This window comes from Scardinius erythrophthalmus (assembly GCF_964197995.2).
Source record: "Scardinius erythrophthalmus genome assembly, chromosome: 12".
NCBI lineage: Eukaryota > Metazoa > Chordata > Actinopteri > Cypriniformes > Leuciscidae > Scardinius > Scardinius erythrophthalmus.
In genome coordinates, this window is record NC_138232.1 from 9,899,110 (window position 1) to 9,923,927 (window position 24,818).

Sequence of the window (24,818 nt, forward strand, 5' to 3'; positions counted from 1 at the left end):
TTTTCTCATTGGCTTAGAAATGCAGTTTAGTTAGTTCAGCTGCCACGACATCTCCGCTGCTCACTGCGTGTATGAGTAACGCCTACATTAACTATTCGCCCTCTTCGTCATGACGTTGCCGGTGGCTGACCAATCAGCGTTGAGGACCAGGGAGGGGCTGGTTTGTTGACAGGAAGTGTGTGAGAACTGAAAGCGGGATGAAAACTGTTGACTTTTGCGCTTCGGTAAGTCGCAACGTCGAAGTAAATTATGACTTTTAAGGACAACAGCAGGCAAAGATGCAATGGAGGTCAATAGTCGTGGGTCTTCTTGTTTTGAGAGTGGTGCTAAATTGCGCGGTGTGGCTAGTGTTTGGACTGGGACCCAGCTGGGGCTTTGACTTCCCCATTAAATTCTCGTTCAACTTGCATAAAATTGAACTTCTCAATGATGGCGAGAGAGCCACCGTCAAAACTAACGAGTGGCCACAGCACGTGTACGACCACAGAAACCTTCAAGCAAAGACCTGCTCCAAGATTAATGGGAATTCACCAAAGAAATCCTACCTCAGCTTCTTTCAGGAGGGCAGAGATGAATATGACAGAAAGTACAGCTCCTTCCCCGACGAGCTGAAAGTGAAAATGAGGGGAATGGCGCGAGACATGTTTTATTTCGGATATGATAACTACATGAAGTTTGCCTTTCCAAAGGATGAACTTAACCCTATAGCTTGTGAAGGTCGAGGGCCTGACGTGCTCAACCCGTAAGTTAGGCTACTGACTAATCCATATCAACCTTCAAAACGACCATCTGTAATGTTTCATTTCATGTTAACTATATGCTTTAGTGAATTCTCAAGAGGAACTGACTGAGAAGATCTTGGCATGACCCGTGTATATGAATTTATATTCATCTACACTTTACAGTCTTTCTTTATTCCCTTTTCTTCCATACATTGTTCCGGAAAAGAAGTGTCCTGTGAATCAAATGCCTGTGTAACAAAATGTTGCTAATCAAGCTTTTTTCCTTTAGTTCCTGTTTAGATAACAGGTGAGTAACAAGTAGAAACTTTTCAAGTCAGCCCCAAAGTCTGTGCATAGGAGACATGGAAAAGGAGAAATATCTCTATATCCAGCACCACAGATTTTTTTGGCTTTAATTTATCCCAATGTATTTGAATAATGGCAGCATATCAAAACCGAATAGACCTAAGGATACATTTGCTTGTGTATTTCTACTAGGTCAAATATCAACATCAACGATGTCCTTGGAAACTACTCCTTGACCCTCATCGATGCTCTTGATACGCTGTTGGTAAGTCGACCTCTTAAACAGACAGATGACTTAAGGTTAACTTAAAGGTAGGGCAGGCAATCCTTTTATAAAACCTTTTTGTTATACTGGTTGAAACTCTCTTCACATCCTGATAGCAATCAATAATATAAGTAGGGGTGTGCGATATTACAATTTTTGATCGTGGATGTTTAAAATGTCTCCACGATCTGCTTTTGAAGAAATATAGTATCAAACTAGTTGCAGTTCTGGTGCCTCTGTCTCAACATACTGTACACGCAACACATTCACATCACATATTAATGCAGAGGTAGACTTACACTCACGGGATAGTGCAATTCACAAAAGTTCATTATTTGCATGTGCTTTAAAGCCTTGCCAGTTAAAAATTGAATTTGTGTGCTGTTCCTCTGTTCTAACATTTGCTTTTCTGAGCGCATACACAAAGCTCACGGGCACTAAAAGCCTGTCAAACAGTGTCTGGATACTGGACTAAGTTATCTTTCGAGTCTTATTGCGCTAATACTGTCAAATACACACAAGGTTTACATAAACACAGTTGATTATGTCTAAAGTGAAAGCAAACATTTGAGAAAAAATGAGGTGCATGTCATATGCGTGTTTATTAGATGTGTGCCGGACACTGCCGGTCCTAAAGTAGCCTAATAGTAAACATGCTACCGCTTGTCCTTAAAAGGATAGTTCACCCAAACATGAAAATTCTGTCATTATTTACTCGCTCTAATGTTGTTCCAAACCTGTATTAATTTCTTTTTTGTGCTGAACACAAAAGAAGATATTTTAAAGAAAGTGGCTCTCCAAACAGTTGCTGGTCCCCATTAGTCTCAGCCTCAGACGTGAGACGCCCACGGACCGTTGGCTGAACGTCTGATGCATATGGCACACTTTTCTGGAAACACTTCAGGAGTTTCGAAGTTGCGATCTGATTTGTTGAATTCTACAGGATGTGTGTATTGCGATCTTTATCGGTCCGCCTGGAAACAAATGCCATAACCCCTCGTGAAATAAGAAAGCCGTTGTGTTTACATCTGTGACAGTGAGCGCTTACCAGGATCAACTAAACGCTGGACCAGAAACTGTTTGGTTACTTGGTTACTTATTCTTCAAAATAACTTTTATTTTCAACAGAAGAAAAGCTTATTCAGATGTAAAACAACTTGAGAGAGTAAATGATGACAATTTTCTTCTTTGGCGAAACTATCCTTTTAATTTTTGTTTCCTTTTTTACATGTTGTTTCCTTTTAAGGGTTTGTTTTTAAAATGGGGACATTATTTTGGCTGTAATGCTCAGTCACTTGCAAAATAGTAAAACCAACATGAAAAAGAATCGTGATAAAATTGTGACTTGTGATTTTCCCGGAAAAAAAATCGTGACCCACCCCTAAATAGAAGTTTTATGATATACTTACCAGCATCAGTTATGTAGCCTCACTGCCATTCATAAATCCTCTCCCATTGCCTCATGGGATAGTAAAGTGTCCATCATATGCACACTTCAGAATCTCGCTGGAAGAAGTAGGTAATTTGGGTACTTTTTGCCTCCTCTTGGTATGAGTACTGTGAATTTAGACACACTACTTTTGTCACTTACTGTGTTTCACCTAGTGTAGAGTAGGGAAGTATGTGACTTTGGATGAACCATGCTGCATTCACGCCATGTCATATCTGTAATTACGAGATGGCAACCTGAGACTTTCTATCCAGAGCTGATCTCAGACTCAGATTTTTCGCTTTTCTTTGTCAACACTATCAATGGCGAAATGAATCTGCACTCTGCTCTGTGCGTTCATGTGTTTTGAAGGAGGTGTGGCTTAGGAGACGCTCTGAAGGGAGAGTGGGATCTCATGCTTTCAAAGCTAGCTTGCGATTGCTAGCCTCTCCGAAATTGCCTACCCTACCTTTAAGGTTAAATCAGTTCTATTTAATTCTCTAGAGTTAGAAATAATTAGTTGACACTGATAATTGTACAAGCCTTCTAGTTTAAGTATTTTTTGTCTTTCTTACTATTAGTAAATTATGTTTTGTGATTTTGACTAATTTTGCTACAAAAATCAGCTGAACTGCCTAATAGTGTAATCTTCTAAAAATAAAATAATTTGTGCCATTCTGTTTATAGTCCTAAAATCCAGAACATATTTAGCATTTTTGAGCCATGGGTTCCCTCCCATAGATGCTGGTTTATGATTTATAAGTAAAATAAGGTCTGCGTTTTGTATTACTTAAAGAGACTTTCACATTTTATTCTACAACATAAATTACAGTCGTTTTTTTTTTAACTGTTGCTAAAATTTGTTCTGCTCATGTTTCATGAAAAGGCCCATTATTTATCCTTTACTACATGAGAAGAGAAAGAGGGAGTAGCTGTTTTATGTGTGTCCCAGTAAACAACCTTGAATTTATCTGCACTTATGATTAACTTTCAGTTATCTAGTGAACAAAAACAAAAATTGGCTATTACTTACAGAAAATCTCTAGCCTGGGAAAACCCAGACAACTTCCGGCAAATTTAGATTTGATCTGCAAGTAAGTTACTACTGAGAATGGTCTGGTTTTAACCAGGCTAGAAAATCTCAGGAATTCCTCACTTCCGTGTCACCTCAGCTTAATTCAGTAGTCATCATAGTATGTACATGGATGTATAATGTACTCCCATGTTTGGTTTCCATTTCTGCAGGTGCTTGGAAATGTGACAGAGTTCCATCGAGCTGTTAAGCTGGTGATTGAGACGGTGTCTTTTGACAAGGACTCCACTGTTCAAGTCTTTGAGGCCAACATTAGGTGCAGTATTTCACTCTTTTATTCAGTCCGTCAACACCCTCGTCGATTAGTTGATAAAGGAATCCTATCCATTCCCATTCAATCATTGTATGGAAATAAGAAGTGTTCTCCTTTTGTGTTCTATGAATTTATTAATTTTTTTTTTTTAAAGAGCTTTGTCATTTGACAAAACAAACCATTTTTGTAATAGAATAATTAGGCTGATCTGCTACGGTTCTATTCACACTTTTAAATAAAGTGAGAAGTGTGTTCAAAACAGCATCTTTGTTGTTAACCAGGAAGTAACTGAAATAAATGTTCCCTTTTCAGAATTCTTGGCAGTTTGATCTCATCCCATATTCTGCTGACTGACCCACTGCATCCTTTTGGGGACATAGGGCTAAAGGACTATGACAATGAGCTACTGCACCTGGCACATGACCTTGCTGTTCGACTGCTACCTGCCTTTGAGAACACTAGCACAGGCATCCCCTATCCCAGGGTCAGGCCCACGTACATAGACATGGCCTAGTTTTTGCTGCATTTGACTTTTGTATCTTACCATGGTTTTGTGCAGGTGAATTTAAAGAAAGGTGTTCCTCCTGACAGCATTAATGAGACGTGTACGGCAGGGGCGGGTTCTCTGCTCGTGGAGTTTGGCATTCTTAGCCGTCTGATTGGCGACTCCACATTTGAATGGGTCGCCCGGCGGGCTGTTAAAGCTCTGTGGAACTTGAGAAGCAATGAAACTGGGCTGTTGGGTAAGTGGTTGCATTTTTTATCTGTTTTAGGGTCAAAAAAGTTTTTTGCTTATATGTGAGACAGGTCTTTTTTTTTTTTTTTTGTCATAACAGTGTGAACAGCACAAACCACATGGAATCTAACCTTTTTGATTCTGATTTGGGTCACTTCCATATGGGGTCCTAAATCAGAAATGGGTCTGATGTTTTGCAATGCGACCTCAGTCTGAATAGTCATGCAACATTTATGTCACTCTAGATCAACACTATGATTTATGATTCTACATACCGGCATTTGTTTGGTCACTCAGTGAATATGGAAGACTGCAGCAAAGTCTATAACTATATGAGAAAAACTTTGCTCTCTTCCTCGTCTGTGTCCTCCTTTTCACCTGCGCACAAATTCACTGGCTTCCTTAGCACAAAACGCCTTAAAAGAATGTGTTAATCCTGACTTTAGTAACCTCTGTTTACATCTGTATGACAGCGTGCTGTGTGCCATCTTTGTTATTGTTCTTTTGCGCGTACGGGTCAGTTCAGGATCGTGACCTGTTTCCATTCATATCTGATATTGGCCACATTTTAAAAATAATGTGAACAGCCAAACAAAAAAATCTGAATTGAACGCTAAGGCTTGCAGTGTGATGTCCTTCCTTAAACAATAACTACAGACCTTTTCTTTTTCTTTTGTTTTGGATCCAGTATCTTTAATTTGTGATCACATGTCTTTGTCTGACCAGTGATGATCCTTTTGTCCCTTTTCCAGGGAATGTGGTGAACATTCAGACTGGTCAGTGGGTGGGGAAGCAGAGCGGTCTTGGTGCCGGCATGGACTCATTCTACGAGTACCTTCTCAAGTCTTACATCTTATTTGGAAAGAAGGAAGATTACATGATGTTCTCTGCAGCTTACGAGAGCATTCAGAGCCACCTGAGAAGAGGGTGATTATAAACATGTGCATGGGACCACAGCTGTTTGTGGCTGCAGTTTGAGCTTACAAAGACCAAAGGAGTTTGCATGTGGGTGTCTAACCACCTGCAGATAAAGTGTGTCACTTGGAATTTTTTGTAGTTTGGCATGGTTTGCAGCCAATGAGTGTATTGCTTGCAAGTTAATTTATTATAACCATTTTTGGATGTGAATGTGTCATTCAAATTGGTTTAGGTTTCTAGACTGACATTTCAAGGTTTTTATTCATTTTCTATAACTATACAGATATGCAGAAGTTTTAGCGTGACACTTTCAGGGTGTGCATTAATGATTTCTTATTAAACTATTGTAATGCTTTTGTTGACACATCCTGGTTCTAATTGTGCACTTTTTTTTTCTTTTCTTTACTTTTACAGAAGAGAGGCGTGTAATGAAGGAGAGGGTGACCCACCACTGTATGTGAATGTGAACATGTTTAATGGGCAGATCATGAACACATGGATTGACTCTCTGCAGGCATTCTTCCCTGGACTACAGGTCTAAAACATGTCTTAATTGTCTCCTGCTTCTCTCGTTCAATCTCTCTATTGTCTTTATTTAATCTAATCTAAGTACAGTACATTCTGAATACAGTCTAGCCTTAGGTCTTAAGTACTAAATTTTTTACCTCATACCTCAAAAAAAATGTGGTAACACTTAACAATAAGGACTCATTTGTTAGCATTAGTTAATGTATTAACTAACATCAACTAACAATTAGGAATACATTTGTTCCAATATTTATTAATCTTAAAAAATAAAAATCTAGCTGTTCATTATTTGTTCGTTAGTTCACAGTGCATTAACTAATGTTAACAAATACAACATTTGATTTTAATAATGTATTAGTAAATGTTGAAATTAACATTAAATAAGATTAATAAATGCTGTAGAAGTATTGTTAATTCTTTAAGTTAACTAATGAAACCTTACTGTAAAGTGTAACCAAAAATGTTCTAAAATCTAGTATTATGTCATTATTATAAGCAATAACTTACATTACCGTTCAAAAGTTTGTTTTTTTTATCACAAAGGATGCAAATAAATACTGTTCTTTTGAACTTTGTATTTATTAAATCACAAATTATTTTTGATCAGTTTCAATAAAAATATTAAGCAGCACAGATGTTTTTAACATTGATAATAAAATATATAAATAGAAAAACAGTTCTTTTAAATCCTGATAATATTTCACAATATTATTGTTTTCACTGTATTTTGATCAAATACATGCAGCCTTGGTGAGACTGCTTTGATAAACATCAACAAAATCTTACTGACATCAAACTTTTGACAGGTGGTAGTAGTATATATATATTTTATGTTTATTAAAATATTTTGTCGTTAGCTTAGCAACCATTTGCTCCCTATTTAGAGTGCTTCAAAGAGGCTCCATGTGAGGTTTTGTTTCTATTTCATCTGAAGTAGCTGCCTATGAATAAGAGAGTATTGGTGATAAACATCAACTTTCTGATCTAATATGAAAATCCAGTTGTTCAACTAATTGGACAGTGTTTCAGTTATATCTGTGGAATCTACTTGACTCAAGTGCATACAAAAATGGACCAAACCAGACCTGCTGATAGCCTTTTTCCATTGTTCATTAACCAGGGTTTCTAACCAGGTGCACAAATTTCTGTTGCTCAGGTTTTGAATGGAGATGTTGAAAACGCCATTTGCCTTCATGCCTTCTACTATGCAATCTGGAAGCGTTTCGGGGCTCTTCCTGAGAGATACAACTGGCAGCTTCAGGCCCCAGATGTCCTCTTCTACCCTTTAAGACCTGAACTAGTGGAATCCACATACCTGCTCTATCAGGTACAAACCTTTTCTAACTGCTCTTTTTCGATTATGACCAGCTTTTTAGACTGCAGCATTACAGTATAATTACAGATGAACTTGACTTTCTACAGGCAACCAAGAATCCTTTTTATCTTCACGTTGGGATGGACATTCTTGAAAGCCTCGAAAAAAATACCAAAGTCAGGTATGTGGATTAAAATGTCAGGAAGGGATTTGATCGGGATGCTGGTATGTTCTCAAGACAGATGTTTTGTTTGACTGCTTCTCAGGTGTGGTTATGCCACTCTCCATCATGTGGTGGATAAGTCCAAAGAAGATCGCATGGAGAGTTTCTTCCTCAGTGAAACCTGCAAATACCTTTTTTTGGTAAGTTTTCTGTTTCTATATGCTCTCCATTTTAAAAATGTTCTATTCTCACTTAAATCTTATAGTTTAAATTTATAAACTATAAACATGGTCAGTCAAGTTTTATGCTGCTGCCATGTCAATCACTAAATTATATTTTACAATCCTTTACAGCTCTTTGATGAAGACAACCCGCTGCACAAGTCTGAGAATAAGTACATCTTCACTACAGAAGGCCATATAGTGCCGATAGATCAACGCTTCAGGGAGAAAAGTTGGGAAGAGAAATTCCCATGTGAAGAGCCCAACAAAGAGCCCCCAGCCAACATAAGCAACGTAAGAAATTGGTTTAATAGACACTAGCAGTCATCCCACTTATGAATATGAATTATAGTGGCGATCTCAATGAATCTTTTGAGTCATTCGTGAATGCAACGTCTTTAATCAGAAAAGTTTTCTTTTATTAAACTTGTTTAGGTGCAAGTTAATTCAGTCAGCTTGTCCAGTCAATTATATGCTCCTTCACAACCTGCCCTTTAAAGATATTCACTTAAATGCTGATTTTTCTCTTGCCACAGGCAAAAAACACCAAAAACAACAAAGCAGTCACCTTATTTATCAAAGGAGGGATTCAGTGCTTGGAAGTGAAGCAACTGCAATAATAGTGAAATTATGTGAATTAAAGGGGTCATGATATTTTTTATTATTTTAAATGTTTCTTGAGGTTTACTTATGTTAATGAAAGTTTTTTTACACGCGCACAAAACAGTACAAACAAAAATATATATGTATATGCAGAAAAATGAATATTTTCACGCCCTCATTCTGACCGTTTTTAAGGGGCTGCTCCTTTAAGGCTTGCCAGTTAAGGGCAACTGTTATGATTGGCTAATATCACTGCATAGAAAACAATATCAACGCCCACTTGCTATTGCACATGTGTAAGTGTTTTGAAAACATTATCCACTAAGCTTTCTGAAATCATTTACTTCAGGTTTGTGATGCAGCTGTTGTCAGATCCAATACAGTTGGGTGCTTCATCTTTCTACAAAAATTTATTTCTAAAATCTCCATTACACTGTGCCTCGTTTACAAAACAAAATGTTCCGAACTAATATATACAGTATATTCCTCAGACGCTATCCGGGATGCCATTAAAAACCATCCACTTGTTTCCGATGCTGTGATCCTTCTGAAGACTGTAGAGAGATGCAAATGAGCTGTTTAAACTAGACTCGTCAATGCACATGTCAGCCATTAAGACTCTGAATGTCAGTGGGCGGGGCCTATCATGCAATGTTGTATATCTATTTGTTGAGGTCCTGCTCTGGAGGCAGTCATATGCAAATGTATGTGTGATCTCACAGATCTCGCAATATCAAAACAAGCTGTTTTTGGAGAAGGATAAATGCCTTGTTTGTACTGAGGACATTTTAAGCTCTGAAAATGACAGAATGTTTTAATGGTACGAATACCTCTTATATGTCAAAAGATCATGGCAAATTTGATCATGTCATGACCCTTTTAATTTATATTTCTTTTTAATTAACAAATTACAATTAGCCACTACCAGCATTTTTTTTTTCAGCTTCAAATATAATTTCAATATTAAAGTGTTTAATCGGGTATTTTGTTAGTGACAGTATGAAATCTAAAAAGCGGTCATAGAAATAAGAATGACATATTTTCATTTGTCCAATAGTGTGAAAGGATTTCCGAAGAGAGACGTTATGGCCTTCCTCTAAAGAGCATGTACATGAGGCAAATCGACCACATGGTGGGGCTGTCCTGACATCAGTCCTGCTCCCTGGAGGTCTCAGCACCTACAAACCCCCTGGAGGGGTTCAATAACTCTCCCATCAGATAACTTTGCAGTCTCTTTTTGCACATGGAGTGGCAAGGTATTTGGTCAACAAATCGACCAGTACGTTTTGTTGTGGCGTTGTATTTTTTTATTTTTTTGACATGAAAGTGTCATTCTTAAGATGGACCAGGTGTTTGGGTTTGGTTACATATTCAGATCCAGCCAGCAAAGTCCACAGCATAAAAAAAAGCACATTCAGGGAAGTTTGGCTCTTCAGAATCGTAAAAATCAATCACAAAACTGTTTTTGATTCCTAAGGCTGATCGCCTTCTGCGCAACGAGTGTGTTACATGTTTTCTTCAGTGCCATGTATAATGAAACTTGACCTAGTATTATTATTAAGGGCTCTAATGGGTTGACAGATGGTATGCATGTTTCAGTTTTCTTCTCAAGGAACAAGCATTCAAATAAGCTTTATACTAGAAAAACCGTTGTTTATCCAGTATATGTCTTTCAGGAACACACACAACAGATGGGCTTCATTTATAACAAATCAAACTGCATTCTGATGACTTGTTCACTTTGCAATTTGACACATTCTTCATTGTTAATTTTGTGCCTTGGTTTGCAAGGTGTAGAACACTGTGGCCTATTTTTAGTTTATTTGCATGATTCCATATTTCCAACTGTACCCATTCTGATGTTGCTGTCAGTGTATTGTGATAAAATTGGAACGGTTTTGTTATGTAGCATACATGTTTGGTAAGTTTGAAATCTCCACTCATTCGTGTATTTTCACAGAGCAAACCTCATATAATTTGGTACGTTTTGCACCGCGGGTCGAGGAAGTGCCGTAGATTCTCTCTCAATTAGGTCTAGTAATTAGTCTCCACTCTTCTATTTTGTGTTCAAACAAACAAGAAAATGTAAAAATGTTCTTGGACCAAATATGACAACATTTAACAAAAACATGTGCCTTTAACAAATTTATTTTTCATTTTTCTTCAGTCCTCAGGATCAGTAGTTTGCCATGATGCAGTCACTCGAGGTGATATGCATGTAATGTGTCAGTAACATTGTTAACTTTTTCTCTTTTAATGCTTAGATGTCGTCGCATATGTTTTCTGAACAAAAGTCGAAAATAAGGGATTCTGAGAATGATCATTGTGCTGATGAGATAAGAATTCATTTCTTCGGTATTCCAGATTATTTCCTTGGGGCACGTTTGGAGGATACTCTCAGTAATTAGGGGTTGATATTTATTCCAAATTTGTTTTTATCAAAAACAAGTATTCTAATTAAAGTTTATTAGATTAATGGTGTTCTGCTTGTTGATTTTATTGTGATTAAAGAGACAAAGGTGGATGTCTACACTGTGCATTTTATCAAATCGACATTAAAACCATGACTTGGCAAAACTGTTTGATAGTCTAACTTGATTGAGTTGAAACTGCAAAAGGAACAAAATAGAATCGGTGTGTTTGGTACTGTACAATCATTCTATTAAACATAATTGAAACTGCAAAAATGCTTTGAATATTTATAACACTGTAATGCAAAGCCATTGGAACAGATCCATTAATAAACTTGGATAAAGTGGTGTTAATGGGCTTTACTTTTGCAGGTTGCGCTCGCAAATTATCTGTGGGGTATTTTCAGTTAAAACTTCACATACACACTCTGGGGACATCAGAGACTTATTTTACATCTTGTAAAAAGGGGCATAATAGGTGCCCTTTAACACAATTTTTTATGAATAATTAAATTGTAATTAATTTTTTTTATATATATATATTAATTATTTGTGTGTGTGTATGTAAAGTCTATATTTATAAATCAAATAATTCTTAAAAAAAAGAATGTAAGGGAAGGTGTAGGCTATACTGTATAAGCTAGTAAATAATGTGTAGCCTGTTTTCCACCTGGATTTAAGCTGTTCATGGGTTTGCATTCTGCCAGACACTTGAAAGACAAACATAGCCTGGAAAAACCCAGACAACTTCCGGCAAATTTAGATTTGCTCTGCAAGTAGTCTGGCAAAGAGCTCATTCAAGCCCATTTCCATGCCGTTGAAATCGCGGCACCAATCAGAAACGTTGAGGCGGGCTTTACACGATGACGATCGCTCTGATTGGTTTTAGGTCTAGCCTATCCAATTGCGCCCAGAGGCATTTGAGCGACGTCCGTTCAACTTTTAAATGCATTATTATATTCAAATTGCAAACACATGAGGACAGTCTCCATGAAAGACCCACTGGCAGATGAACGTGCTACTACATTTCTCTCCGAAACGGTAGGAAATTAAATTAGATTTAATAGAGGATTTTAACTGTGACAAGATGATTGACGGCAGTTTAAGTGACAGATTGCACGCGACAGATCCGTCCGATAAAGATGATGACGAAGTAGTATGTCCCAAAGCTTGCCTACTTTTTTGCTACACATTCAAAAGTAAATACATTTTCTTCACAAAAAGAGTACATACTTTTATGGCGTAGTGTAACTTAGGCGAATTGGGACGCAGTATATGGCTTTACACGATGACGATCGCTCGGATTGGTTTTAGGTCTATCCAATTGCGCCCAGAGGCATTTGAGCGACGTCCGTTGGTGACGCCCCTTTGGAAATGAGTTATTAATGAAGCTTTGCCAGACCATAACTCAGTTACTACTGAAAATGGTCTGGTTTTAACCAGGCTAAGATAAAAATACATCAGGCTCAGTCTTTTCTACAGAAGCTTTATTCATTCAATTTACATTTACATGGTTGGTTCTGGTTTTGCAGTCAATTGTGCCATTTTAATCAATATTCGCTGTTGTAATTTAATCAATGCACTCAAAAACCGTTGTCTCGCAGCTAACTAACTGTGCTCCTGATAAGCATCTTATTGAAATATTATCACAAGCTATCTTTTCATCAAAGTTATCCATCTTACATAAAGATTCGGATCATGGGACATAACATGATATAACTCCTCTGTAAATAACACAGAACATAGCATCCCAGTAAAGTTTTCTCAATCAGCTTAAAGGGTAACTAAACCCCTGGTCAGAGCCTGACTCCACCCACTGGCAATATTTGAAAAATGCTGGAAAAGTGGGCAGAGCCCAGTGCATCTGAGACACATCTCTCTGTAGGCAAGGGCGTGGTTAGCTGGTTCCCTCTGACGTCACAGGGCACCACAATTTTCAATAGGAAAATTCAACTGCAGTAGCCACTGTTCAACCTGAAGAGGGCAGCACTCAGAAGACGTTTTTACACCATATTGTAGAAACCCAAATGTCAAAAAAATTACTTGAATCAATGAACAGCATTAATAAAGCCCCAGTTTTACAGATCATTAACTAAAAAAAGTTGTTTTAGGGTTTAGTTACCCTTTAAAAGTATGAACTTTACACAGTTAGTAACTGCTATAACGTATAACTGAAATACTCTCTGGACTTCATAATGTGTGCTCTTGCAAAACATTATGCTGAAGTGCATATGCAGGTGTTTCAGAAGTTTAGTTGTTTGGTTTGCAGCTGCATGTAGTTGCAAATCTAAAGGATAAATCACTGCGAAAAACTAATAGGGCCAAACACCAAACACCCTCACAAGGGCCGGTTCTTCAAGCAGGGTGACGCTGCATGTGTTGTTATATATGACTTGCTGCAGTGAATATGTATTAAGCTCTGATATTTAATTAAATGCAGTGTTTAATCAAATGTATAGCAATATAATTTTCTTCTTCCAGATGCAATCAATTCAATTCCCTTGTGTGTGTGTTTTTGTGTTTGGTTATGTGTGTATGCATTGGATAATCCCACATTACCCAGGGAGGAAAACAAGGAGGGGCAATGGGTCAGTATTCAGTACTCTGTAAAAGAAGAGACATTTTAATTATACACATATAGAAACTTTACTGATATTTGATATGCTATAATACATTAATTATTTACTATACTGTTAATATATTATATTGTATTTTATTCACCTCTTCTCACAAATGGCTTGTTTAGAAGAGACCGCAGTCTTTGAGATTTTCTTTGATGATAATGTCTGTTACGGCATCGAACACAAACTTGACGTTCTCTGTGTCTGTGGCACAGGTCATGTGGGAGTAGATTTCTTTGATATCTCGTCGCAAGTTCAGATCCAAGAACTGCAACTTGATGTAGTTACCCGCATCCTCAAAGGTGTTGGGACCTGACAGAGGCATGCATTATATTTTTAGCGTAGTTTTGCATATCATATGACACAAATAGTTTTGACATTTGGTTTTGTTCCATGATAGATCCTCACTGAAAATGTATTGATATTCCGAGTTAAATTGCCTGGTTTAATGCCTATTTTAAGAACATTTATGTTAAAGAATCAAGCTTCTGATTTTGAGGTCTCACCATCATAATCAGGGAAGCACATGCTCAGATGAGCTTTCTTGATCTTCTCCAGGAAGACATCCTTTTTGTTGAGGAAGAGTACAATGGATGTGGTGGCAAAGTAACGGTGGTTACAGATGCTGTTGAACAGGTGGAGACTCTCATGCATTCGGTTCTTTGGTTGAAAGGACAAGATAAACAGGTTGCTAAAAGGCATAAAAGTAATTCTGTAGTTCATGTGGTTGGGGTTTCATTCTTGGACCACAAATGGCAACCTACCACTTCATCATCCTCCACCAGCACCATGTCGTATGCGCTCAGTGCAGCGATGAAGATGATACAGGTCACACCCTCAAAGCAATGGATCCACTTCTTCCTCTCTGAGCGCTGACCGCCCACATCAAACATCCTGCAGACCAACATCAGTTAACATGGCATTGGTGTCCTTTTAAGCTTGTCTTGAAACTTCAACTTTTTTTGTTTGTTGCTTTGATTCTCTAGACTAGAGTCTAGATGATGATGGTCATTGGGCAGTTGAACATGCCATTGTTATCATTATGAAAGCTCTAGATGACTTTGTTTAGAGTACCTGAAGTTGAGATCCTTTAAGCCGAACATGGTCTCGATGATACCGGTGGTTTTCACTCTTGATCGCAGGACGTCCTGTTCAGTAGGGACATAGCCAGGCTGGATCAACCTCTCCAGGTCACTCAGATAGCTTGGAGATAGAGTAAGAGAATCAATACAATATTTCCCTATACTTATTCATTGAAAAGTTAGCCTTGCTGACTGGTATTTAATGCTTTAAAAGACTAATTCGAGGTCCATACTATCCGGCAGAGTCGTTGAGCTGGTATTCGGAGGCTCTTTCAAAGCACGCCTTGATGCCCGAGTCCTTCCACAACCTCAGGATGATGTCTGACAGCTCCTTGGGCATGGTGCCTTCCTCGATGGTGTCCGCTAAGTGCATCAGCTTCCTTCCATCATCCTGCAACAAACAGATAAAAACAGTTGGATCTAAAAATCTGTATAATCCTTCATGATTTCATTGTCTCTTTCTTTTAATAGTTTCTTTCAGATGTCTATCATTCATGACCTCTTCTAATAATCTAATTTGATAAATCCTCCAGTTATTATGTACAATTATCTTTTGTTGTATAATCTGACTAGTGTGCTATCAAATTTACTTTCATTATGGTTTTGATAAAAGAAAAATTGGCAGGAGATTAAAACAAAACTCCTTAGAGTTATAGTACTATCCACCTTATTCTGCTCTAAACAATGGGCGCTGCCATAACGACGACTCCGGTTCCATACTTCCGGTTCGTAGCGCTTGACCTGTACTAGTAGCGAGAGAAGTTCAGTTTTAACGCTAACCACTCTAAAAGTTTACTTTATTGAATGTATCTGATACTGAACTGGACATGGGCATTATCTCCTTCTTATCTTATGCTCGAAACACTCAGTTTCTAAAAAGTTTGAAATCTTCTTTGAATTGTTAAAACAAATAACAACAGCACATGAGGAGCTTATACTCATTCTCTCGCTGCTTGTACAGGTCAAGCGCTACGAACGGAAGTAGGCAACCGGAGTCGTCGTCATGGCAGCGCGCATTGTTTACTGAGCAGAATAAGGTGGATAGGCTATAGAGTGAATTTGGTTAATCTGAGGACACCTACACATTTTCACATAGGTGCTACTCTTTATTTTACAGTCCTCTTTTGCATGCACATTCTATGTACTTATTGAAGTAATCACAATAACTGGGTAATAACTAGGTTCTAATGCTGAAGCTACACCTAAACCTGACCTTAACCCATGGAGTTGTCTTACATTACACCCAACTCTCGAAAGTGGCAACATTGAAAGTGCACGTACTGTAAAATAACATGCAAAACGCAAAAAGTGCAAAAAGTACAGTACATTGTTACAAACAATGTATTTGTTTTGATGTAAAGTATACAGTAGTTAAACACAACTGATATATTTTTGCGCAAGGAGGATGAACAATACCATGGTGTTTTGGACATGCACTGTACATTGGTAATACAATACCTGAAATAACCTAGGTGTGCCATCATTCAGTACTTTGGCATTACCATCTGATATCATAAATGTGCCATGGTATCACCAACGGTATATTCCATACTTTAACTTATTTATTTCTATAAATGACTAATGAATTCTGTAGAGCACCTGTGCAGCAGCGTCTCCATAGGAAATGTTGAGTGTGGTCATGGCCTTCACAACGGCCAGCATAGACTGCAGGGTGTTGCTGTAGATGATGACAATGAACTCCATAGACTCTTCAAGGGAGTAACCATCTTGGTGAATAATTCTGTGATGGAAAATAATTGACATTTAATTGAAGTTATTTGTTGGTTATGATATAAAAGAGCACTGAACATGAATCATTAATGAGGATAGCCTCATGTAATACTTGTTTTCTCAGCACTTACTTCATCTGTTTGACAATTGTGCTTTTACCCGACTCGCCAGCACCTGAATGGAAAATCATCACGGATTAAGGATTATCAAGGTTATTTCATCCGTACACATACTGTTTAAACGTTTGGAGTTGGTTAGATTTGAAAACGTTTTTAAAACATCTCTCACCAAGGCTGCATTTATTTAATCAAAAAAATCACAGTAAAAACTGTAATATTGTTAAATATTCACAATTTAAACAAAATGTAAAATAACTTGTGTATATATATGCAATTTTTAACAAAAATATAAAACAATTTACAGTATGTGGTACAGTATACATCTGACCTCCAGGTCTGCGGACACCCGGTTAAAAACCACAGATCTACATTGAGCCAGTTTTGAGGGGTAAAACCCTCAGTGAACTACTGAGATTTGTCAAACTAGATGTTTTTTTAGAACAATCACACTGTAATATTTGATTTATTTTGGCATGAATAAGAGAATTAATGCCGGAATACATCCTCCTTCTCTCCTCTGTCTTTGTTTATCTTTTGGTGGATTACATTAAGAGGCTTGAGGCTTATTATTATTGTCTTAAGCCCCTTCAAGCTTGATGTCCCATAACCCTGACCCACATCACTTCACGGACAAAGACGCAGGCAGTTATGAATGTACATTTAGATATTGTGCGGTCAATTTTGTGTCTTCAGTTTATTTAGCTCCACTTTGGTTTGAATTTCAGTAAGGCGTCCATTTTGATGAGCTTTTTTCTTGTATTTAAGCTTAAGATATCTAATACTCCTTTCATATCGCAAAAATATGTACAAAAATTAAACATTAAATGTTGTTCAGAATCTTTATGCTCGCAACATGAAGTCATTGCCTGTTTATTATGAGGTTTTAAATGGGAAGGCTACACAACAAATCTGCAATATACCATTTTCCAAATCTAGCTGTTCTTCATGTTTTGGCTTCAAAAATTTGAGTCTCATCATGCGTTGTTACCTAGCAGCAGAAGTTTGACGGTCCTGGCATCTTTGTCGGCATCATCTTTCAGCTTCCTCTCTAGCTCCCTGGAGTGCTTCTCCTCGGCGCTCGCCCCGGCCCCCATACTGACTCTTGATCAGGGAAAAGAAGTCCTTTCTGGATGACCACTCGCTTGCCCAGAGGCCTCCAGGTGCTGTCGACGATACAGCTCACACCTCAACTGGATCTTGGTGATCTGATGAATTGTTTTGAGTCTTAGAGGGATTTTGGGGATGTCTCTGACCACCTGGGTTGGTGGGGCCAATGAAGAACAAGGACAGAAGGCGTTCAAAGCGTGGAGAGGTCATCCAACCTCAGATTTAAGGAGAAGGTGCTGTGCTCAGCAAAAGGTGATAAGCTGTCGGTGTCTTCGCGAGCACATTAAAAAGGACTGTGCGAGTGGTAAAATGTGACGCTACGAATGTTACAATTGTTATGCTATACAAGAAAAGGCAGAAGGAGACTGAAAAGTAAATGGGTCTCATAAATGATTGGATATGTTGTCTGCCATCTTTATTTTCTGTTGAAAATATGCTCGACATCATGAAAGCAAATTGCGTCTGTTTGGCTTTTTCAAAATAGCCAGAATTTTTGTAATTTTTTTAATAAAACGACTGAATGTGAAGGTGTTCTGAAATCTCCATGAGTAATTCTAATCTCACCTTCCCACTGTAGTCATCAGAATCAGTTTCCACATAGTGTACAGTGTGTGCAGCGCAGCGTTTAAAGAGCTTTAGTCTTTTACCTGACAGCTCATTGACCCCAATCTGAAGATTGATACATTTTAATCCTCAGGCATCACAGGTAACAGAGACAAAGAAACAGGAACACTTTTTTTTTTTAGGGACTTCATTATTAGCAATTCATTTGATGTCTCAATGTTCTGAGAATATGCCTGAAAGAACCATTTATGCACATAACGTTTATGATCCCATTTATCATAGTAAACATTTAGCTTAAAGATCAATCTAAAAAAACGACTACCAAGAAAGCTTTTCATTGGCTACACTGGGTTAAAAATGTGTTCGCATAAACCTGAGTATTAATTGGACATTCTTAGGAGCAATTTGTGCAACATTTTTACAGAACCGTCACATTATTTGATAGATTTATCTTTTAGTTTAGTTTAGTTTGTAATGCAAAAATAATTGGGGATTTTTTTCAACTTTGAGAATTTGCATGTCACAATTACATTATGCTTCATAAAGTTACAGTAAAAAAATGATTTTAACTCAGTGATCAGAATGGTTATTACTTTAATAATTTATTTTAAGATGTCCTTGTTACAGTGCAATTATACATTTAAGTTCTGAGTAATATTAATTAACAGAATATACTTGCTATACAAATCGGGTTAGGGTTTAGTAAGTTTGGTTTAGGTTTAGTTGCTTAATTATGCATAATTTACTGCTATTACAATAGTAAGTACATATGTAACAAGGACACGGTTACCATTTTTGTTTACTTGGCACAATGTTTGCAATGGTATGGTCTGATGACATTTGCTAATTAAGACAGTTTTTTATTATTAATAGTAAAGAAAATAAAATTTTCAGGCACAAATCATAAATGTTATTGTGAATGACCCTAATGTGAAGTTCGGTTCATAAAATATGCAAATCAACAGCTTCCTTAATCCACTTTTGGTGTAAAGTGAAGACGCTATTGCTTTTTTATCAACCGTAAACTCTTCAGGGAAAATGAAAAGTTCACATATACAGTAGGTATACCCAGCAACATTTCTGAAGAACGGCCAACCTAGATTTGTTATAAAATATATAACTTTAATTAGTCAACGACAAAGATGTAAAATAAAACAAATAAAAAATACATTACGATAACGTTAACTGTTCATAACATCTAATTCATGATCTTTTTCACATTAGAATATTCTAAAAAAGACAAAACAATAGGACAAACCACAGTGATGAATAATGTCTCACAAATGAAAGAAAAAAAATACATTTACAACAACCATTTCACACAGCTTGTTTGCTGTGTGTTTTGAGAAAACACAACAGAGGCGAAACACACACATCAGGTAATTGTGCTTGATTCCATCACTAGTTCGGCAAAGTCCTCTGTCTTCAGAAAACAGTCTCTCTCTTCATCTCTCTCTCTCTCTCTCTCTCTCTCTCGATTCATTGTCAAAGACCATACAGCAACACATCCAGAAATCGACTACATATCTGTACAGTACAAATACAGTTCATGCAAACTCAAACAAGTTTAGTTCCAAATGATTTAACGCTTCCAAATGATCACCTATTAAAGTTTTTTTTGTTTTTGTTTTTACATAAAATGTCTGGAGTTACATATTTAAGATTCGCTTTAAAAAATTTTTTTTTAAACACCTCTGCTCTGCAAAGAGATGGACAGGTTTTGAACCCCCAACTTTTTGAGATTCTTTGCGTGCAATAGTACATATTTCTATAAATGAAAAGAACAAAACAAAAAGTGATGTACATACTGTACAGGAGGCTGTAATTAATAATAAACCAAATATATAACGCACAGAAACGACTTTATATTTAACACACATTAGCATAGCAAAATATGGAAGATCAAGAAGATTAAAAGATGAGTGATAAAGTGTTTCTCAAAGTCTTTTGGGAGGTCACAGAACACTCAAATAGACGTGGAAATGCCTTTATCCGAACACGTGCTCAGCTAAAAGAGTCAACGGCTTCTGACGCAGTCCCATCGCAGCTCTGGTATCGAAACATCAAGCGCAGTCAAACTGTCCATCGGGAGTTTCAAATGTCCAACTATCCGGTTAGTGGTATGTACACAACGTTTTATAACAGTCGCACGGTGTTTTATGACGTGAATACCGTTGTAATAAATATATTGGAAGGGAAGTACAATGATAACAAAATATTTGCACAGATCTATACACAAAACTTTTTTTTTTTTTGCTCTATTTCCATACAAAGATATCCACAGAATCTAACTATGTACAACCTACAATAAATACTATGCATTTTCAAAAACGTACTGTTTATTTTCTCCTCGGCCGTAATGGTTGTGGGTATACGCTGAATATTTTGTGTGTAATGGCGGTCGGAGACTTTGAGGTCAACCTCAAGTCTAGCAGGGAAATCTCTGTTTGGATGGAGCGGGATGTTTTTCCCTCTCATGTCTCAGCCATGCTGCTCTGCTCCTGGTGGTGTCTCCTGTTCCTTGGCTTCCGTGGGTCCTTCTGTACCTCCTTGAGGTCCTTCTTCTTGTGTTGGTCGTCCCCCATCTGCCAGTAGTCTTGGCAGTACTGGTTGATGAGGCCCATCTCTGGTTGGCTGAGGATGGTCAGCAGGTCTTTGTACTGCTCTGCGCTGGGCGTCCAGGCGCTGGACTGGAGAGGCGGTGTGACGGGAGCGCTGGATTCCGTCTGGATGCTGTTGATGGTGCGGGCGGAAAGAACCACTAGCTGAAGCTTGACCAGCGTGTGCTTGAAGTTCTTCTCGGTGGAGGTGCACTGGTACACCCCTCCGTCAGACAGCTGGAGAGAGCGCAGGAGGAGACCCTGCTCCGTGCGAACGACGCGCCCGTCAGAGCGGATCTGAAATACATGGGTTGGTGATAAATATCAACTTTAGGTTAAAATCTATATTAAAGGGAATTCTCTAGATTCATTGTCAAAGACAGTTCAGCAACATATCCAGAATTTGACAAATACAGTTCATGCAAACTCAAACAAGCCCCCTAAAGTTAGTTCCAACTGATTTTACGCTTCCAAATAATCACCTATTAAATTGCTTGCTTGGACAAAATGTGAAAATAATTTTTAATGTAACTAGTAAAATTCTATCAATTAGTATGAGGCCATAAATATTCAATAATACAATGCATATATAAATATATACATGTACATATATATACATACATATATTTATTTATTTAAAAATTTGTCAATTAGAATTACTTTTGTTTACATTTTTATATATATGTATTTTATAGGGAGCATAACACTGTACATCACAATATTGCTCTAACTGCATCAATTAGTATGAGGTCATAAAAATGCCATAATTAAATAAAATCATTTTGTTTAAATGTTGTTTTTAATATTTTTTTTACAGAGAGTAACACTGCACATCACCACATGGCTGTAACTGCTTATATACACACAGAAACTAAATGATTATTGGCAAAATAATATAAATTGATTATTTTACTTTAGTCAGAGGGGAACCGTCAGGGCCTAAACTATTGTAAAAATAATATTTGTAAATGATGATTTGCATTTGATTTTTTTTTTGTTCAATTTTGGTGATAACTCACGCTCTCTCTGGTGTTTGCTTGTGGCATTTCCTGTCAAAGGTAGCATGCAGTATTATAGAAGAGGACACAGTAAGCTAGGCTGATTTTAGGCTGAGTTGACTTTTTTGCAGACGAGGGAAGGGGGTGAGAGTCACGGTTCGCTACTGACTTCAGTAAATAACATCTCAATAAATAAATGCATGATTAAAATGACACAAAATTCATTCTAACAATTATGGTATAACGAGACATTATGCCACACATACCTCTCTCCTTCTATCACTGTTCTCTTTCTGGAAATGCCACTTGATTGACACATGAGGAGATCTGGCCTGGCACTCCAGGAAGGCTGTGCTTCCCTCTACTCCATACTGTACTGTCTCCAACGTGTTCTTATTAGCTGGGAGGAATTCAAACAAAATATCTAAAACAATAACCAAAATCCAAAGATTTCTTGTACTTCTTCCAAAGTAAGTTTTACTCATCAATATCATTCCTCACCATTGGAATTGTAGCCCCTGCATTGTCTTATAGGGTTGCCATACTTCACATCTTGCCTCCGACTCCGCCTTCAAGATTTAAACCACCAATAGCAAATGAGGAAATGAATTCAAACAAATCTCATGGTGAGTTCAAGTCCTCCTGGGAAGTTCGCATTTACGATTTGGTAAGTCGACGATGTCAGCAAGATTGTACCTTCTCTTAAAGGGTTAGTTCACCCAAAAAAATTCTGTCAGTAATTACTCACCCTCATGTTGTTCCAACCCCGTAAGACTTTCGTTCATCTTCAGAACACAAATTAAGATATTTTTGATGAAATCTGAGTGCTGGATCACTCCTCCTGCAGGCTTATGGACACCTTAACTTGCTGGCCCAGAAAATGTATTAAAGACATTGTTAATTTAGTCAAAGTGACTCCAGTGGCTCAATCTTAAGTTTATAAAGCGACGAGAATACTTTTTGTGCGCAAAAACAAACAAAAATAACGACTTTATTCCACTTTTCATTTCCTTCTCTCTGGACCTCGAGTCTTTTCACGTAGTGTTTAAAGCGTAGCGTGTCTGTGTTGCACGTCACCACGTAGGCTCACTATCGGGTGACTCAGGTCTTGTGTTATACGTGGTGACGTGAAACACAGACGCGCTACGCTATTACACTACGTAAAAAAAACTCGAGGTCCAGAGAGAAGGAAATGAAAAGTGGAATAAAGTCGTTATTTTTGCGCACAAAAAGTATTCTCGTCGCTTTATAAACTTAAGATTGAGCCACTGTGGTCACTTGGACTATATTAACAATGTCTTTAATACATTTTCTGGGCCAGCAAGTTAAAGTGTCCATAAGCCTCCAGGAGGAGTGATCCAGCTCTCAGATTTCATCAAAAATATCTTAATTTGTGTTCCGAAGATGAACGAAAGTCTTACGGGGTTGGAACAACATGAGGGTGAGTAATTACTGACAGAATTTTCATTTTTGGGTGAACTAACCCTTTAATTAAGGGTTTTAAACTCTACTACTACAAAACAAAGAATGTGCATCAGGTGTGCTTTGCTTTTTTATGTTTTTAATTCATTTATGAAGCCACTAAAAACTTTATTGTTAAAAACAATGTTATATTACAATGCTATTATATTTTGTGCAGCCAATTAATTTGCTTATTTTGTCGTTAATAAAAAAGCTTGACAATGTGCTGCTAAATACCTATAAGTATTGTGGTATTCCGCTATGTTTCTCACTGATCCCCCAACTCGTAAACTTAAAGAAAATCCCGAGCTTCCCACTCGTGTTTACGACTTTGTGGTGGTGTTCGTCTGCTTTAAACTCGTAAATATGATCTTTCTGACATGACTTGAATGCACCATTATATTGACTTGTATTTTAAATTCAATGACGTGATGATAAAGATATTTACACACATGCAGCGCTCACCTTTTTTGGTTTGCAGAGTAGCGGGAGCAGGACTTTCCATCCCAGGCACAGTAAGGGTCTCTGGCCAAGCAGCAGTCAGCGCACGCCTCTCCGTACACATCACACCTGTGCAGAGCCAGATGAGTGACACCCGCCGCTGAACTTACATACAGCTGTTGCTACACACACACAAAGACAGGAAAATAAAAGTTACTTTCATTCAAAACACATCTAGTGATTCCAAGAATCCCAGGATGACGAATGTTCCTCATTTGTAACTAACTTTAAATAAAGCATCTGCTAAATGACAATGCAATGTAAATATTCAATTTTAACCTCTATTTAACATTATTAACAAATTTACTATTAATATTTCAGAATTAGTTTTCTTTAAGTTTTTAATTCTAAATGAATTTGTTGTGCAGCTTACCCGTTTTGGGGAAATCTTCATAGTAATGATTGGAGTTGGAACCTGCAATATGAAAATAATTATATTTTTATCAAATACAATAGTATAAGATATATGGGTGAATTCAGGTTGATTGGGACACTTTTTCTAAGTCATCTCATTGGCAAAAAGTCTCCCAATCATCCTGAATTCACTGTATAACATAATTGTATATATTTTAAATTTTATAAAATATAATAAAAAAAACAAATATAAATATAAATATAAAACACAAAGTGACAAAAATGGAGGTGTAATGGAAAGATGATCTTACTCTAAAGACCTCCACCTCCTCCAGAACCAGCTCTTCAGTCTGCAAATCATCTCTGGGCAGGACAATAACTTTCTGAATGGTTCCTCTATCTGTAAATGACCAAAAGAGAGGGATCAGAAATATTTATAAAACATAATATTCTTTGGGACTGAATAAAGAATAAATATTCTTTCATTTTCTGAAAAGCCATCAAAAACAGAAGGTGTCAATGACTGTAGTTCACTACTGCATTCCTAGATCTAGAGCAGCTTTATTGTGTACAAAAGTGTTAATATTAACTATGTCACACATTTGGTTGTTTGGAAATAAACAATGATTTAGAATTAGAAACATTTTCATTGTAGTCTCAGACTTTTTGGCTCCACTGTTTATGTATAAAATAAATATAACTATATAACTTAACAAG

The 24,818-nt window shown here is 37.3% G+C and overlaps 3 protein-coding genes across 7 annotated transcripts in view; 1 reads left to right on the plus strand and 2 right to left on the minus strand.

The window, feature by feature from the left end:
- The first annotated feature begins 111 nt into the window (after positions 1-111).
- Positions 112-11,033, plus strand: edem1 (ER degradation enhancer, mannosidase alpha-like 1). Its single transcript, XM_081381541.1, has 12 exons — positions 112-742; positions 1,221-1,293; positions 3,968-4,071; positions 4,381-4,552; positions 4,628-4,811; positions 5,557-5,731; positions 6,137-6,257; positions 7,407-7,577; positions 7,673-7,746; positions 7,832-7,928; positions 8,082-8,243; positions 9,610-11,033. Exons 1-12 carry the CDS (start codon positions 279-281, stop codon positions 9,697-9,699), a joined length of 1,887 nt encoding a protein of 628 aa, XP_081237667.1. The 5' UTR covers positions 112-278; the 3' UTR covers positions 9,700-11,033.
- A 1,397-nt stretch (positions 11,034-12,430) lies between these two features.
- On the minus strand, positions 12,431-18,211 carry gnat1 (guanine nucleotide binding protein (G protein), alpha transducing activity polypeptide 1). Of its 4 annotated transcripts, none has more exons than XR_014031219.1 (10): positions 17,505-17,708; positions 16,529-16,571; positions 16,266-16,407; positions 14,900-15,057; positions 14,659-14,787; positions 14,349-14,478; positions 14,091-14,244; positions 13,685-13,896; positions 13,120-13,567; positions 12,440-12,747 (listed from the first exon to the last, which is right to left on the minus strand). XR_014031219.1 is itself a non-coding variant. In XM_081380854.1 (9 exons), exons 1-8 carry the CDS (start codon positions 17,608-17,610, stop codon positions 13,706-13,708), a joined length of 1,053 nt encoding a protein of 350 aa, XP_081236980.1. In that variant the 5' UTR covers positions 17,611-18,211; the 3' UTR covers positions 12,431-13,567; positions 13,685-13,705. The 4 variants fall into 4 exon arrangements, 1 of the variants encoding a protein (XP_081236980.1); XR_014031220.1 differs by having other exon boundaries at positions 13,103-13,567; XR_014031221.1 differs by having other exon boundaries at positions 12,440-12,735; positions 13,086-13,567.
- A 1,088-nt stretch (positions 18,212-19,299) lies between these two features.
- The window catches only part of sema3fa (sema domain, immunoglobulin domain (Ig), short basic domain, secreted, (semaphorin) 3Fa), a 46,820-nt gene continuing 41,301 nt past the window's right edge, over positions 19,300-24,818 (minus strand). For both annotated transcript variants that reach the window (XM_081381656.1, XM_081381657.1), the window contains 6 exons: positions 24,413-24,501; positions 24,121-24,162; positions 23,712-23,869; positions 22,287-22,354; positions 22,052-22,185; positions 19,300-21,084 (listed from right to left, as the gene is read on the minus strand). In XM_081381656.1, the coding sequence (XP_081237782.1) occupies positions 20,662-21,084; positions 22,052-22,185; positions 22,287-22,354; positions 23,712-23,869; positions 24,121-24,162; positions 24,413-24,501 (914 nt within the window). In that variant the 3' untranslated portion in view covers positions 19,300-20,661. The remainder of the gene's footprint in view (positions 21,085-22,051; positions 22,186-22,286; positions 22,355-23,711; positions 23,870-24,120; positions 24,163-24,412; positions 24,502-24,818) is intronic.

What these genes read in the sequence shown, in the direction of transcription:
- gnat1 (XM_081380854.1), bottom strand. Translation starts at nt 17,610, where the DNA reads ATGGGGGCCGGGGCGAGCGCCGAGGAGAAGCACTCCAGGGAGCTAGAG. An exon ending in CGTCAAACTTCTGCTGCTAG is followed by an intron (nt 16,572 to 17,504) that starts GTAACAACGCAT and finishes TTTTCCATTCAG; the next exon opens with GTGCTGGCGAGTCGGGTAAA. An exon ending in ATGGAGACGCTGCTGCACAG is followed by an intron (nt 15,058 to 16,265) that starts GTGCTCTACAGA and finishes TGTTTGTTGCAG; the next exon opens with GATGATGGAAGGAAGCTGAT.
- edem1 (XM_081381541.1), top strand. Translation starts at nt 279, where the DNA reads ATGCAATGGAGGTCAATAGTCGTGGGTCTTCTTGTTTTGAGAGTGGTG. An exon ending in ATGCTCTTGATACGCTGTTG is followed by an intron (nt 1,294 to 3,967) that starts GTAAGTCGACCT and finishes CCATTTCTGCAG; the next exon opens with GTGCTTGGAAATGTGACAGA. An exon ending in CAGGCATCCCCTATCCCAGG is followed by an intron (nt 4,553 to 4,627) that starts GTCAGGCCCACG and finishes GGTTTTGTGCAG; the next exon opens with GTGAATTTAAAGAAAGGTGT.